Source organism: Meleagris gallopavo, chromosome 14, assembly GCF_000146605.3.
Source record: "Meleagris gallopavo isolate NT-WF06-2002-E0010 breed Aviagen turkey brand Nicholas breeding stock chromosome 14, Turkey_5.1, whole genome shotgun sequence".
In the NCBI taxonomy this organism is placed as follows: domain Eukaryota; kingdom Metazoa; phylum Chordata; class Aves; order Galliformes; family Phasianidae; genus Meleagris; species Meleagris gallopavo.
Window position 1 is genome coordinate 8,386,243 of NC_015024.2, and position 15,226 is coordinate 8,401,468.

General features: G+C 40.6%; 1 protein-coding gene across 14 annotated transcripts in view; it reads left to right on the forward strand.

Annotated features, from left to right (window-relative positions):
• Positions 1 to 6: 6 nt before the first annotated feature.
• SLMAP (sarcolemma associated protein) overlaps positions 7 to 15,226 on the forward strand; it is a 79,177-nt gene continuing 63,957 nt past the window's right edge. For 8 of the 14 annotated variants that reach the window (XM_010718500.3, XM_010718503.3, XM_010718501.3 and 5 more), the window contains exon 1: positions 9 to 964. In XM_010718500.3, coding sequence (XP_010716802.1) covers positions 767 to 964 — 198 coding nt within the window. In that variant the 5' untranslated portion in view covers positions 9 to 766. Of the gene's footprint in view, positions 965 to 12,135; positions 12,256 to 15,226 lie in introns of those variants that run through there. The other 6 variants (XM_031555562.1, XM_010718497.3, XM_010718499.3 and 3 more) reach the window with 3 other exon arrangements.

The window sequence follows — 15,226 nt, forward strand, 5'->3', positions numbered from 1 at the left end:
GCCCAGCGAGCCGCCCGCCCTGAGAGGGGAGCCGCGAGCTTCTCCGTGCCTCGGCGAGCTCCGAGCGGCCGCGCGGGGCTGTAGAGCGCTTTGGCTTTATCTGGGGTCGGGGAGGAAAGCGGTGTTACTCCGGTAGCCCGGCCCGAAGAGCGCCCGTCCGCTTTAATGCGCGAAGATGGTGAGATGCGGACTGCCCTGTGACGCGACCCGGTCCCCGCTGCGGAGTGCGGGCTCTGCGGCCGCCTTCCTGCTCGCTGCGCTCTGAGGGAGGACGCCGGTCTTTTTCCCCCTTCCATAAACCTCTCCTTGCTTCCATGGTGCGGTGGTCAGCGTTGTTTACGGAAGGGGGAAAAAAAGGGAGGCAGTCGAGGTCCCAAACAAAAGTATTTGTATGACTCATCTGCCTGGATTTAAGACGTTCTCTCCTTCTGTCGAGGAGCCTTTCCTTCTCTCTGAAGAAATCAGATGCTTGTTCCTGTTCTTCCAGAGGAGGATGGATTGAAAGTGGTACGTTTTAGACGTTTTCTGGGCCACTGCTGATGTTGTTAAAAGACATAATGGGGCTTTTTCACTGGATTATTGCCAGAATTAGTTTACACACTGAAACAATGAGTTGTTAGGCCTCTTGTATGCGATAATGTTTGTCGTGCTTTAATGTAAACTTGCTGTGGAGGTTTGGCTTAAAAATTGTGGAGGACGATCTGCATCTGCATCAGAAGAGGTTCTCTTCGTCTCTGGTTGGTGTGGCGACCCCAATCTGTCCTCGATGCCTTCAGCCTTGGCCATCTTCACCTGCCGCCCCAACTCCCATCCGTTTCAGGAGCGCCATGTCTACCTGGATGAGCCCGTCAAGATCGGCCGCTCTGTGGCTCGCTGCCGGCCAGCTCAGAATAACGCGACTTTTGACTGTAAGGTGCTGTCCAGGAACCATGCACTTGTCTGGTTTGATCACAAAACAGGCAAGGTAAGATGTTTTGCTTGCTTTAATTAAGAATAGCAAACTTCTTATTTATTTTAACAAGTCCCCAGATGTTGCAGATTGCTTTCGTTTCACCACAATATATGTGGCTGTGTGAGGAAGGATTGTGTTGTAGCTAGTGATTAATTATCTCATAAGTTAATAATTTCTTACCATGCAGAAACTCAGCTTGTTCTTAAAAGTATTTAACGCTAACAGTGCTGAAAAATTTGCATGTTGGAGTAAGTGATTTTGAGATGAGCAATAATTACAAATCTGAAGGCACAGACTTGTGTGAATAATGTGGTGCGATATTTATTTATTTTTTTCAAATACTGAGAAATGATTGTCTGAGCATGTAAATAAATCCCATTGTGAGGAGCTATCAGAAAGCAGATTTAAAAGCATGCTGGGTTTGTGTGGCACTCTTCCTACGTTCTTGAAATCATATATAGCGTGTCTTGTTTGGATCCGATAGAGTGGGGATGTGGCAGATGGCATACAAGGTATTTTCTCATTGCAAGTGGAAATGGTATTAAAATACATGCATTGTTGTATCAACCTGCCACTGCCTCAGAAAGGCAGTAGCTGTGTTGTTATGTGAAATACACGGGCTCTGTAGTGCGCGTTTTGTCCACTAGGGTTTGAACTGGGACAAGTAAAGCCATTTTACTTAATGACTGTGAAGTTAATTTTAAATTTCAACAAGAAGAGAACGAAGTGCAGATTTCAGTTGCTCAGCACTGTTATTTTCTTCCAAATGTGCTGATGTTACAGTCTAGAATTCCACCTGGTACAAATTAACTCCTTTTTTAGATTCCCTGCATGCCCTTCTGTGAAATGTGGCCAGGTAGCTCTTGATTTTAGGAATAATGAAGCCAGTAATTAATGCTGTGTTTTTTAGTAGTGTGACACAGCATGAAGAGCAGTAGAACAAAGTTCTTAAACCTTCCATTGTTAGCTATCCCCTGTTATGCAACACCTGGGCATGATGGGACAAGACAAGCATTTAATTTCTTGAGGCTGGGTTATGGCATGGCTTTCAAGTTACTCGCATGTAATTGAGTGAACTGCTATCTGTGATTCATTAAAAATATTGTTTTGGCTCTACAGTGTTTATGATATCCATTCTTGGACACTCTTAAGAACTTAAGTGCCTGAAATAGGGCTATTTTTAGTGTAATCTTAGTTTTTAACTGTTTTTTGACTCAAAGTAAAAGGTTTTACTTTATTGTACTGGTTTTAAATTTAAAAGTATTGTACATAGAGCTTCTTATCAATGTTTTCATGACCTATAAGCATTTTAAGACCTTCACGTGCCCTGTGATGGCTATAAATACTCTAGGCATATTAAAGGTGGTTTAATTTCAGAAAACATTGAGTGTTGAGCAAACCTGCTAACTCATAGAAGAGCTTAAAAGAGACCCGGATGTTGTTTAGTGCTGTTCTTAAATTTTTAGTTAGCTTTGGCTCCTCTAACACCTGTCAAAAATGATATGCTTATTCCTTTTATCTTTAGCTGATCTAAAATAGCAACTCGGTAGTAGTAAATAAGATGGTAACATGTGATAGCTCTTGAAATACCATCATGTGAGAAGTTGATGGGGGGAATCTTGATGAAAATTGCACAAATGAGTATCTGGATCAGTAGCCATAGTGACAACTAAATAAAGAGTGGGGTTTCAGATGATGCACAGGAATGTATTACTGTACGTTTTACATATTGGAGCATTGCAAAAGGCAGAAAGAATCGATAAAGCAGAACACAGAGTTTTGGATTCTGTTTGGTTCATGGCAACAGTGGTGAATTTTGGGAGGACAGAGTTGAGGGAGATGGGAAATGCAATGAAAGAGAATATGAAGTGCTGCTGGGAAAAGGTGGGTGATGGTAAATACAATCTTAATCTTGAATCACAAAAGCTGCTTAAAATGCTGTGATGTTTTAAATGAATAAACAAAAACATAAATTATGACAGAATATTTGCATGCAGGAATGCTTATTACCATTGTTTACAGAACTTCTACGTGTGTCTCATGTAGGAATGTGTCATCATCCTATTGATGATGTATATTTAGATCTGCATAAGTTTTTTTTTGTAGCAGTTGTAAACATTTCTTAGAAGCTTATCAATAAGACTCTTACCAATTTTGCTTTTTTGAGAGATAAGACTTTGAAATGTTAACTTAATAACAAAGAGAAATCCTTGAGAAATGTAAAAATAGTTCATGAATCATGTGGGGCCAGGCACTGGTGCTTCGATGGCAGTAGCAGATTCCTGCACTGCCTGTCTGTGCTCTCTGCTGCCTCTCGAGCCTCCTTTCTGCTGCGCTGCTGGTTTTTTCCTTGAGGGTTTGGAGTCGTGTTTGTTTTGTTTTAGTGAATCATATGAATGGTCCTGTGTTTGCTGTATAGTCTGCAAATAATTGTATCAGCATAATCTGTAGGGAAGGATGGAAAGTGGGGAGAGGGAGCATCAATAAATATTGGCTAGAAAACTAGTTAGTAAATCTTCTGAGGCAGAGGCAACCTTAAGATGAAGTGAATTACATAAATACATTAATATAGTTAATTAGTTTGGGTTGAGACATGCCAATGTTTGCTTAGTGTAAGGTTCATATGTGCAAAAGCTGCCTGCACTAAGGAGATAATGCCTGTGTCACACCAGCATTATTAATGATAAAAGTGGGATGAGTCTTCAAGACCTCAAGAAAACAACAATAATTAAAATTAGGTATTTAAAGTTGTATTTGTTTTTGAAATGTTTTCATGTAAACCTGACAACACATAAATGTGGAAGGAGCGAAGGGGGAAACCTGCACTCAGGTTTTTGATTGTTTTTATGCTTAGTAGTGCATTTATAGAAAAACAGCGTAATGTCTCTTCTTGCTTGTGTTTATAGAAGCAGTGTGATGTGTCCTTTCAACTGTAGGTTTTTCATACAGCAGTAAAATTAGAATCTTAGGCTTAGACTTGATTATTAGTTATTTATTTATTTAGGATGGGGGCAATAGTTACAAATGAATGAATCTTTGTAGGAAAGGCCTGTAACAACAGTCACCAGGTATGTAGGAAGTGGATGCTGTGCTGAGCAAGCAGTGCTCTGAAAAGTGTGAATCAGAGCAGATGAAAGCATGCAAGGCTTCTTCAGCTTCTGTCACTGCAAAGGGCAGGAACTCTAAGTGCTTAATTGGAATAGTCTTAAACCTGATTTTCTTGTGTGTGTGTGTGTTATATGTATTTAATAAGCAAGTTGAGAATGTTTGATAGTTTGCATGTGACTTCTCCTAGGCTGGAATGCTTGATAGGCTTTTGGCAGAAAAAAGTGGATTTCCAGTGTATTCAGACTTTCAAAAAAAGCACTTCTTGATTAATCCAGTGCCTTAGGCTGATTAATGGGAGTGACTTTCATAGCAGAGAATTCAACTGTATGGGAAATAAAGAATTGGTTTATACCAAAAGGACTATGAATTATTGGCCATCTTTAACTGAAGAAAATTGCATAGACACAAGTTTTCCTGGTAGAATGGCAGCTAACACTGCTGTTTTCATGTAATTTGGTGTGGGCAGTAATTGAGTTAACCAGGCTCGTGTTATCTTGGTTACACGAGTGCTAATTAATAGATTAAAGTTCAAATAGTCAATTTGGTAGCAGATAAATTTTATTAAGGCTGTACTTCATGGCTTCTGGCCTTAAATTATGTGGAATAAAGGTGTGAAAGAGTTTCTTGTAGGGAGCATCATCTTCAAAGAAAACAACAAAAAAACCAACCCTAAAGGCACGGTCAGGGCTGTGCAGGTGGCTCAGCTGTGTGTTGGTGCCTGGGAAAATCTTGCAACAAGTTTTGGAACACATCTCTGGGCACGTGAAGGAGAAGGTGAGTTGGTAACAGTCAGCATGGACTTCTCAGGGATAAATAATCTCTGGTGAGATGTCTTGTGTAGGTCCTGGTGTGCGTGGCGGTGCGATAGTGCTCAGTGGTGTGCCAGAGAAGCAAAGAAAGGTAAGACTGTTGGGTTGTAACCACTGGCTCTGCCCTTGCTATTATCTCCCTTAGCATTTTGTTGGGTCATGTCTAGGGTCCTACATCCAATTTACATGACCAACAGAGGAAATTCATTGGTAAACTAGTTGGAAAATTAGTTGGTTTTTTTTTTCTTATACATGGGATACAAGTATATTGACTGTACAAGAAAAACAACAAATTATAAAAAGGAATCACGTTGTTCACATAGTGTTATGCCTGATGTGCAGAGGTCACAAATTTGGCAAGGTTCACGAAGTGTAGGGTGGCTTCTCTGGACATGGTGTTTGTCCAGAAGTGTTTGAGTAATACTGTTTCATAAAACTTAGATGGGTCTGCGGGGTTTTCATGAGAGATTGTTGCTGCTGTGTCCTGTAGAGATTCTCTGTGATACTCTGTTCTGCTTGGTGCTGATCTATGTAAGGGATGCTTTGTTTCTCATGTTTCAGTAGCTTTTCTTTAGATAGGTGCTGCGTCTGCTGTTTATTTCTCCTCTAATACCTCTTCATCTTTGTTACAGTTGTTGTCTTTGAGAGCTGAACAGTGCTTCCACTATTTTCAGTGGTGCTTTCTGCTCACAGACTGCAGTGTCTGTTGAGAGGCACTTTATCTTCCAGACGTTGTTTATTCCGAGTGCCCTGCGAGACGGAGATCTTCCATAACGTTCCAAGGTTAAATTTTGCAGAGAGCAGCGAAATCAGCCAGTCCTCACAGATACGCAGTAATATTTTTATGCGAGTGATTATCACCCTAAATGATCTACCCAGTTTTATGCTGGTATGCTATAAGGTTGGTACGGGGCAGGGAGCTGCGCTTCTGCAAACTGCAGCAAACTGCCGGAGCAGAGCGCGGTGCAGACGGGCTGCCGGCCTTGCAGCGCGGAGGTGAGCGGCTGCCGAAAGGATTTCCCTGCAGTGATACCATCTAGAGCCAGTGCTGCAGAGCTAATACTGTAATTCTTGGAGCTGATCCATTGCAGTCATGGTACATCTGTACCGTGCCAGGAACACCAACACATCGATTAGGTTTTAAAAACAAACAAAAATCCCTTTTGTATTTGAAATGAATTTTTACAAACCTCAAATGAATGACGTTACTTAGCAGTGATAAAGGCTGGTTAATGTGTTTTCCTTGGGCCTCTGGTGGCGTGGTCTGGGCTCGCTCCTAGTCCCGTGCTTACAAGTGTAAGACTTTGCTTCTTAAACCACTTTGATTATATATGTTTTTTGAAGTTTTAATTTGAAAAACTTGCACGTGTTGTTTGCAGTGATCCATCCATCTTTAGCAGGCAGACTTATTTTGCACTGGAAAAATACTTTTAGCTTGTCCTTGCTCTCTAATTTTTCCTTACTGAGCTTCAGAAGTTTAGGTTGCTTCACTGTCTAATGAAAGTAATTGAAATCAACTCTAAGTGGCACACTGACACAGCTGGACTCTGCTGTCCCACACGGCTACTAAATTATGTGGTTGTCCATGGGTTTGTTTGTTTATTAGTCAGATCAATAATTGCTTTCTGTTGATACTTCTAACTGCTGTGTTTGGACTCAGCATGATTGAAGCTTAGTGAAGTCCTACTGTGGCAAATCATTGGTGTTCTCAACTTGTCTGTCTTCTCAGAGGTATTTGTTCTTGTAGTAGAACCAATGAAGGAAGACTGGCAGAAATCAAGTTTCTGTCAAGCATAGGTAAGCCTTTTTTGTCTGGTTTGTAAGTGGGAACCTCAGGTAGAAAGGTAGAGAGGACTGTAATTCTATAAACCCCTGCAAGAGCATCTATCTGCCTGCCATAGAGCAGTAAAATGACTGTGGTGGAGCCAGATGCTGGATCAGATACAATTTTTGTGTTGTGTTGCACTGGGCACACACTGGATTAAGCAGTGTCCCAAAGTTTACTTCACTCTTGAAGAAACTGAACTTCAGCAGCCTTATGATAGAAAAAGTCCAAAATGCTGACTTAACATTGGTTGAGTGAAAAAGCACAGTGAACACTAGCAGCAGTACAACATTTGCAAAATGTAGAAATTGACTATCCTTGGTAAATCCCAGTGCTTCTTATAGTTAAGGACATGTAGAACTTAGTGTATCTTTGCCAAGCTAAGTTGTGCTGGTTAGTAGTTCAGTTCCATGTGTTCTCGTTGTTATTGTAATGTCTCTTCCATAAGAAAGAAAATGAATGCAAGAGCTGAAGATATAAAAGTTGTGGATGCGTGTGGTGTATTTAAAGGAAGGAACAGAAATGCCCATTTTTCAAATCAGAGAAGAAAACCTTTATTAGAGGCCAAATAAATATTTGTACTGTGTCTTTGGAAAACATTGAGTACTGGCTGCTATTTGCATGTACCATTGGTGTCGCCTGGAATGGCATTTTATCTTCTCAGCTGACACTTTGTAGAGTCGGTCCTTTTCTGGATATTGAGCAAGATTAAGTTTACATATAGATTTTCTAAAAATTTGATGTATTTTCAATGATTAAATATTGTTAATACACTATAAAAGGTTTTTGTTTCTTGCCCCTCTGCAGAAAAGCAGATTTTGATGACTTGTTTTCTATTATTGAATTGCTTTTCTTGACGCGTCATACTTAAAAGTAAGGGTAGAAGCCAGATCTCCTGGCTGTGCAAAGCTGGGATTTTTGCTTCTGTCTGCCTGTTTGCCTTTTAAATTTCTGGTGACTTTCCCCATAACTTCTGGCACAATTAACTGACCGCTCCTGATTTGGCTGTTGGTTATAATAGGTGAATGAACTTCAGGCCTGTAGCATTGTAAATCATTTCTGGCAGTGCTATTACTTGCAGCTTTATTCTAGCGTTTCTACATTTAGATTTACTTTTTTCAACTGCTAGAAAAATACGGTTTTCAGGAGGATTAATGAATTATTTGCAATTCTTCCTATTCTAAATTTTGTTTGGGAAAGGAAAGTCAAGTTTTTTTTTATATTTGTATGTGAAAGAATCCATTCTGCAGACGAGCTGTTCTTGTCTTTGGTCTTGATAGGTAGTTGTGGCCCCTTGTTATTTTCTTGCCATCATTACAGGGACTCATTCGCTAAATGACAGAAGGCTTTTAAGGCTACGTGGAATCAGTATAATCACATATTATTAAGGGGCAAACTATGAGTTTGTTGAAATGTTTTTTGTTTCTATGGATTCCAGAGCTGTAAGTCATTATGCAAAATTAGGACAGTATCTGCTTTGAAGGAAGTTACAGTGCTGTGAACGAGGACCACCAAATAGTGTGGCAAGGACGTATTGTCACAGGATACGTGATGCTGGAAGTCACCTAGCCCGATCCTGAGCTCCAAGGTAGGGCTAAGTAGGGTGTTTGTGGACATGGGGTAGAATTTCAGGTATAGAATTTAATCTGTCGGTACTTTGATCAAAATAATTTCTGAGGACAGAATCTAGTACTTGCTAGGTAGGCTGTTACTCTGTGTTGCTGTTGTCTTAATTCATGTATGTTCTGAAGATCTAGAACTTTAAGTGCATCTGTAAAATTCCCAACAGAATATGTCAGGGAGAGATTTTCTTGTTAGAAAAGAAGTTCTAGATAAAAGGCAATTGTAGTAATGTTCCTAGTTCCATAGGGATGGAAATAACACTTTCACTTACAGCTCTCAACCACGACTTCCTTTTTAAAAGCTCAAAGAGGAAATTGGTATCTTTAAATCTTCCTCTTTGAGAACTTTTCCTCGACTGCATATTCCAGAGTTTCTGGAATAGGCAGGAATAGAAATCATCATAGATAGAGAATATCTGGTTTTGGAATCTGTGCAATTAGCTGGCATAAAGTAAAGCTACAACTGTGCTATTGAAACGGGACTTTTGATAGGACTATCAATATCATTGGTAACCTTGTGCCAGTGGAGAGAGACCTCCCTCTGGTGGGAAAGAGGAGCTCATAGACTGCTGTTATGTTAGCATAGAAACACACTGGGTATTCTAAGTCTCTTTGACTGCTCTATACCATTGGCCTTATTTTTAGTTAAGTTCATAAGTCTGATTTTTAATTAGAAAATTGAAGCTGTATCTGCTGCATTTGGGTAGGACTTTAACTTATACATAGATGGAAGGGGAAATGCTTTTGGTGTGTCGTGTTGTATTGACTCATAATGACAACTTCTAAAACTTGCATTCTATTTTGGTACCTGTGTACTGAACATCTCCTGAAGTCAGTACAGGTTATACAACACATCTTATTGCACAATACTGCCTTTCATATAGATCTGCCTTTTAGCTGTAGGTTCACTTAGTCTGACCCAACATTCCAGAAGTGGGCTTGAGAGGCATTAGTTTGGTTAAAACAAAAAGAAATTTAAAAAAGAACCCAAACAACCCCCCTGCAACTGACCAACCAAAACATAACCTGCCCTAATGCAGCTGTCCTGGTTTCTTTGAGCTACTTAATCAGATTGCATTCCTGCATGTTCTTCTGGACATCCTTGCTTCATAGCTCAGAGTAAGTGTGCCTGAACTCAAACAGTCCTGTATGCAGATGTACAGATTTGGTCTCCCCTGATTGATCAAATGAAAGTGCATTTGATTTTCTTTTCCGTTTCTTGCAAAGCTTTATTTTGAGTCTTCCCAGGGTAGATGTTGGATGACTTTTAGATGGTGATGTAAGCTTTATGATGTAATCTTAAAGAATCTTGATGACTAGTCTTTCTTGTGAGATCTGTAACTTGTACTCTTTGATGTATTTTGTAGTTTAAACTTGTTGAACACATATTCATTTATATTGCAGTTTTGTTTCCAAAAGATTTACAGAAATAATTGCCTTTTAGTATCCTCTAAAAACCTACAATGAGGATGTAGTTTTGAGTCTAATGTTAAGGGAGCTGTAATCTTGTTACATTATTTCAGTGATCTGTCTGCTGGTGTCATGCCTCAACCTAAATTAAGTCTAAAAAGTATGTTACATAATGCTGCTTTAAATATTGCTTCTTATATAGGTGAGAAAAGCTGAGTGCAAACTATATTGTCTCCTACACGGTGCAAACATTTGCGGTCAACAGAAAGATTTGAGAAATAGTAAGTGCTTGTTAATACTTGGGGATAAAAGGATTTTATTCCACTGTTGGGTTCATGCCGAGTTTTCCCAAATACTCTTTTTCTTGGTGGTTGTGATTGAAGACCAAGTCCTAGCTGCGCTAGATGAAAGTGCTGCGTAACTGTTGACAGTGCACAATGTTCCTGTGATATTTTAGTGATCTCAAACTGAAGTCCATTATCTGCACTCAAAAGGAAGCTCTTGCTTTTTATCATTCTTGATGATGTCTCACTTGGGTGGAAGAAAAGAACACAGGTAATAGATGAGCACAGAATGAGAGGAGTTGTAGATGCAGTGCATTCACTCTCAAGCTGCCTGGAGTGCAGGAACCTTAGCTGTGTCAGTGAGCAGGTCTGAGGGCTTGTTCAATTACTGTAGCAAGTTCTTTTGTTTAATTCATATGCTACGTGGACTCTAGCTGGTGGAGAGACCCAGTTCTCCTGATGGAGCAACTTTTGAGCAATTGAAAGTGTCAGCTGCACTGGAGTTTTACTTTTTTAATCCAGTGTTTTAAGTATGAGTTCTGTTTGTTGGCAGCAAAAGGAGGAGAAAGTTTATCTGCTTTGAAGAAGAAGAAGCCTTTGGAAAGAGCTCTGTGACCTTGCTCGAGGACGAGCTCCAGTGGGAGGGATGCCTTGTATATTTATTCTATATAACCAGAAGCATGAAGTCAGAGTGCAGCTTCTTTAAAGTGCAAACTGCTCAGATACCTGCCTACCCTTGAGGCGTAGTAAGGGCATTATCATTTAAATGCCTAAATTACAATAATTAACATCGTTGCTTAATGTGCTAAGGGTGTATTGGGCCAGATTTAGGAGTTTTGTAAATACTGTCATTTAAGTACTTTAGTTGATCGTTTTTCTTAAGTATAATGACTTCAAGGCCTGAAAAACAGACATGAAGTATTGCTTTTTCCTAAGTAAACTATTAAACGTTTTTCAGATGCTCTGGTATTACATTTGGGTAAAATCTAAACACGTCCTATAGCAGGAAGCTTGTATGTCTTGCTTTTTTTCTGCAGTGCTAATGAGAAATTAGATAATGCAGGCTGTGGTAGAACATGGCTCTTTCTTTCCTTCTGCAAAACTCAGCATTGCCATTCAGAGAGGAGTCGTGCTTCTTAGTTTCTAATTCTATTGTCTTACAGGATTTTGGTCCAAATCAAAAAGTACTTTATTCAATGTATATTTTGTAGTTCCTTTCACAAAGCTAAAACTAACACTTTGAAATAAAACCTGGTAACATATTTTACATCATCCAATGAAAACACCATTCAGAAAGTCCGAGGTTACTGAACCTGCACGTTTTGTTCATAACTCACTTAGTGCCAGGTGTCTGTGGCAGTGTTAGGGAAGGTCTGGTAAAGTGACAGGGAGAGTGAAATGGAGTAGGCAGCAAAAAAAGCACCACTGAATTACAGCATTGCAGCAGAGCGAGCCTTGTTGCATTTACCTGATCTTCTTGTAGTTTGTGAGTTGTCCTGGTGGTGTGAGGGTGGGTGGTGGTGTTTGTTTTTGTTTGTTTAGGTACTAACCTCATTTTATTTGTAATACAAGCATATAACCATTTAAGCCAAATACAGTACCAAATGCAGTTTCAGTTTGTGGACTTGCTTAAAGGTTTCCTTCAGTTTTTCTACTGAGATGACAGGAAAAAAAAAAGTTCTGCAAAATACTGATACTTAATAAAGTGTGTAACAAAATTGAAGAAATGAGAACAAATCTGCATTGGGAAAGCTTGTGAGCACACAGGATTTCCCCAAGCTATTTCTCAAGTGCTATGCGAGGCTTTCTACTTTACAGGATCCCCATCCATCCTCCCATCCTGACACACTGACACTCAGTCTGCTCTTAAAACACCTGGACTATAGATTTCAGCTCCCTTGTCTGTGCTGTGCATCTGTGTATAACTGTTTGGCCGTGCATTCTGCCCGGTGATGGGGGAGGAAGAAGGATTGCTGCTTTACATAAAGAGCTGCCTTATCTACTTGCTGTGTGTTTTCAAGCACCGCTTTCCCACTGGGCACTGCGCAAAGTCTGCACGTGGCTTCCTGAAAGTCATCGTGACCCTGACTGCTGCCTTCCTCCCACTGCTGCCCCTCTCAACGGAGGAGGAGAGAGAGATTCACAAGAACTGTGGTAGTGCCCCATCTCGGCTGCAGCCTTGGTTCCTTCCACCTTTTGTCTGCATGGATTCAATGTAAATGTTGCATGGCTGATGAAATCAAGGGTAAGCATTGTGAGGGGCTGGAGAGAGAAAACTGGGGGGAAAGGAGTGATGTGAAAAGCTAGACACAACTTTTCTGATTACGTATCTCACACTGCTCATAATACGAGCAATCACTTCTTGAGACTGCTAGCTGTATAGAAAGGTCTGGGAGTGCTCAGGTACTGTGTGGAACGGGAAGCACCTCTGTACAGTCAGATATGAGAAGTGTGGGTGTGAGCTTTGTACGGCACTCAGCCACAGATGAATTCTCATATTAGGGATAAAGAAATTGGGTAAGTGAACACCAGAACAATGAACGCACCATGGGGTTTGATTCAATTGGAAATTTAGGGAAGATGATGGGATACAGAGATGATGATTGAAGTTGCAAGTGGATGAAGCTATGAAAAGGGGAATACTGAAACATCAAAACAGTTGAAGTTGGATTGCATGCTTCAGGTTGCAAGTTGCTCTTAAAACAAAACACAACAGGAAGCGTGTTATCACTTCTTCTTTTTAAAATTTACTTCTGGATTAAGCTTAGTGCTTGAAGAGCAGACTTTTATGCTGTTGGAAAAAAATCATCTTAAAAGTTACAATTATCATTTAAGGTAACAAAGCTTTTCCTTGAAAATTTTCTGTTCAATGTTTGAACGTTTCATTTTTAAGGATGTCTATTTCTTTCAGCTTAATTTCTGAAGTTCTATCAAAATATTCTGAAGGCATCAAGTAGAGCCATCATCGTGACAGTGCAGCAGCAGCAGCGTTTGTTGTGAGTCTTTTGTACAGCAGATTAGAATTTCCTTGATCAGACAGACTGCTCTGATGGTTATTTATTTGCAGAGTGACTCTTAGCATAATGAAAGGATTGTACTGCTTTAAAATGAATTGTGTGTCTTTCAAAATAAGAGTTAGCATTTTAGTAAATTAATTTTCTTATTGAATCAAGGTGGGTTTTTTGTGGGTTTTTTTTTTTCCAATTCCATTTTATGCTTGGAGTGAGTTAGGAAATGAACTCTTCTGTATTGAATCTGCAGTTGTAATTATGGCCGCATGGAAGTCTGAGAGAAGTTGAGCAGTTGAAGTGGTAAGGAAATACCTGCTGATCCGTTGACTCACCTGGGCACACCTCTTCCTGAGTTTGCAGGGCAGAGCATCGGTAATTGCAAGAATGAGTGAGCCTGCAGAAGGAGGGGAATGGTGGAGTAAAAGCTGATGGTTGTTCCTGAGAGAGTTCAGTGACTGCTGCTGTCCCACTGGGAAAGAAGTAAATATGTGGCATTCTGGCCCTAGCCCAGTGCAGTAATACTTCTACTGTAACTTACAGAATGTTACTGTTGAGTGAATTGCTTTATTTAGTGGTTGAAATACTCTTTTTAGTTAGTGAAAACTAGTGAAAAAACTTTCCCATTGGTTATTGATTATATGAATGATTGATTAAATACAGAGAGACTTTAAAATTATAAAACATTTAGTATGTTTGTAAATTATTTTAAAGACAGCAATTAGACATGGATAAAAATGCCCTCTAGTTTTCTTCCAGGACAGTATCTCTGTGAGCTGTCCTGGGATTTTCCTTTTGCTTTGTTACTCTGAACTCTTACTGTGGCTGATCTGTTTACTGTTTCTGTTGTTTAAATTCTCAAGCTAAACCTTTCAAAAGGAAGTGAAGAAAATGTTGCTGTTCCTGATGAGCCTGTTAGGAAATGCTGAGGTTATAAAAGTGTTGAGAAACTGACGGAAGGTGACGGCTGCTGGCTGGTGTGCATCATCAGGCTTTGAGCTGGTTGGCGTTCGCTGTGGTTGAGTGCCCAGGACTGGAAGCTTGGAGGTGTGGAGCTGCTCGAGTGCAGGCTGGTTGGGTGTGTGTGGGCACTGCAGGTAGATAAGCTGTTCAGGCTCTCCGGAATTAAGTGTGAAAAGTGCAATTGAACAGTGTGAGGGATTGTGATTAACAGAATGTTTCTCTTGTACCTAGCTTTAAAAAAGAAAACTATAAGAAAGGCATGAAAAAAGCAAGACATGAAATATACAAATGCTGTTTAAAAAAAAAAAAAAGTCTTTTCGGTCCATAAGAACAATTTCTTGTGCTTATGTCTGCAATTGCAGTACCCCTTTGTTTTTAAGATACCTTCTGCTGAAGGCTGACCCTGTAGCACAGGATGTCCTGTGCTGCGCTTCTGGTGGCTCGCACGCTTTGGACACACTCAGATCCGTGGTGGGAAGGACCCGTCTGCGCTCAGTTCCTCCACATGCCCAGTTTTCCTTCCAAGAGAAACCGAAGCGGATCAGAGGGAGGAAGCTGGGTGTGCTGCAGAGCAGCTCCTGGAGCAGATGGCTGGGAGAGCGGAGCGGGCGTGTGTGTGGCACAGCGTGTCTGCAGCGTGGACCCCAGGAGAAGGAAGGAGCTTGTTAGGGTGCAGATACAGAGGAGAAAGCAGAGAACTGATTCCTGACGCTTCCCTGAAAACTTAGATGGGAGATACCGAGTGCTGTCAAGGAATGTGCTATCTATCCAGTATAACCAGGAGACACATACAAGCTGGGCCAGTGTGCACGCTTCTATCCAGGAACTGCTGCCGAGCCTCGCTTAAGAGTATCTAAAATTAAGCTGCTGCTTCAGCCCTCTGCAGCTACTGTCAGGTGGCAGCAGGGGAAGGAGGCAGCCTGAAATCCAGTAGGAAAAGACCTCGCTTCCTCAGGCTAAACACTGCCTGCTGAGGAGAGCAGTGTGGAAAGGTGCTTTGTGTGCAGGAATCGTTGCTTCATTTGTTGCTCCTATCTTCCAGGTTATGTACCTTCACTGTACAGAATCTATAAGCAAGCAGGAGAGCTGTTACTGATTTACCTATAAAATTGTTACTCCTTTTATATTATAATATTAGCATATTATAATAAAGACTGGTTGTCCAGTCTTCGGTTTGAGCATTTTACCTGTTTTTGAGTGCTAAGCACTTCATCAAAATCAGTTTAGCAGATTGTTCTAGCAGAA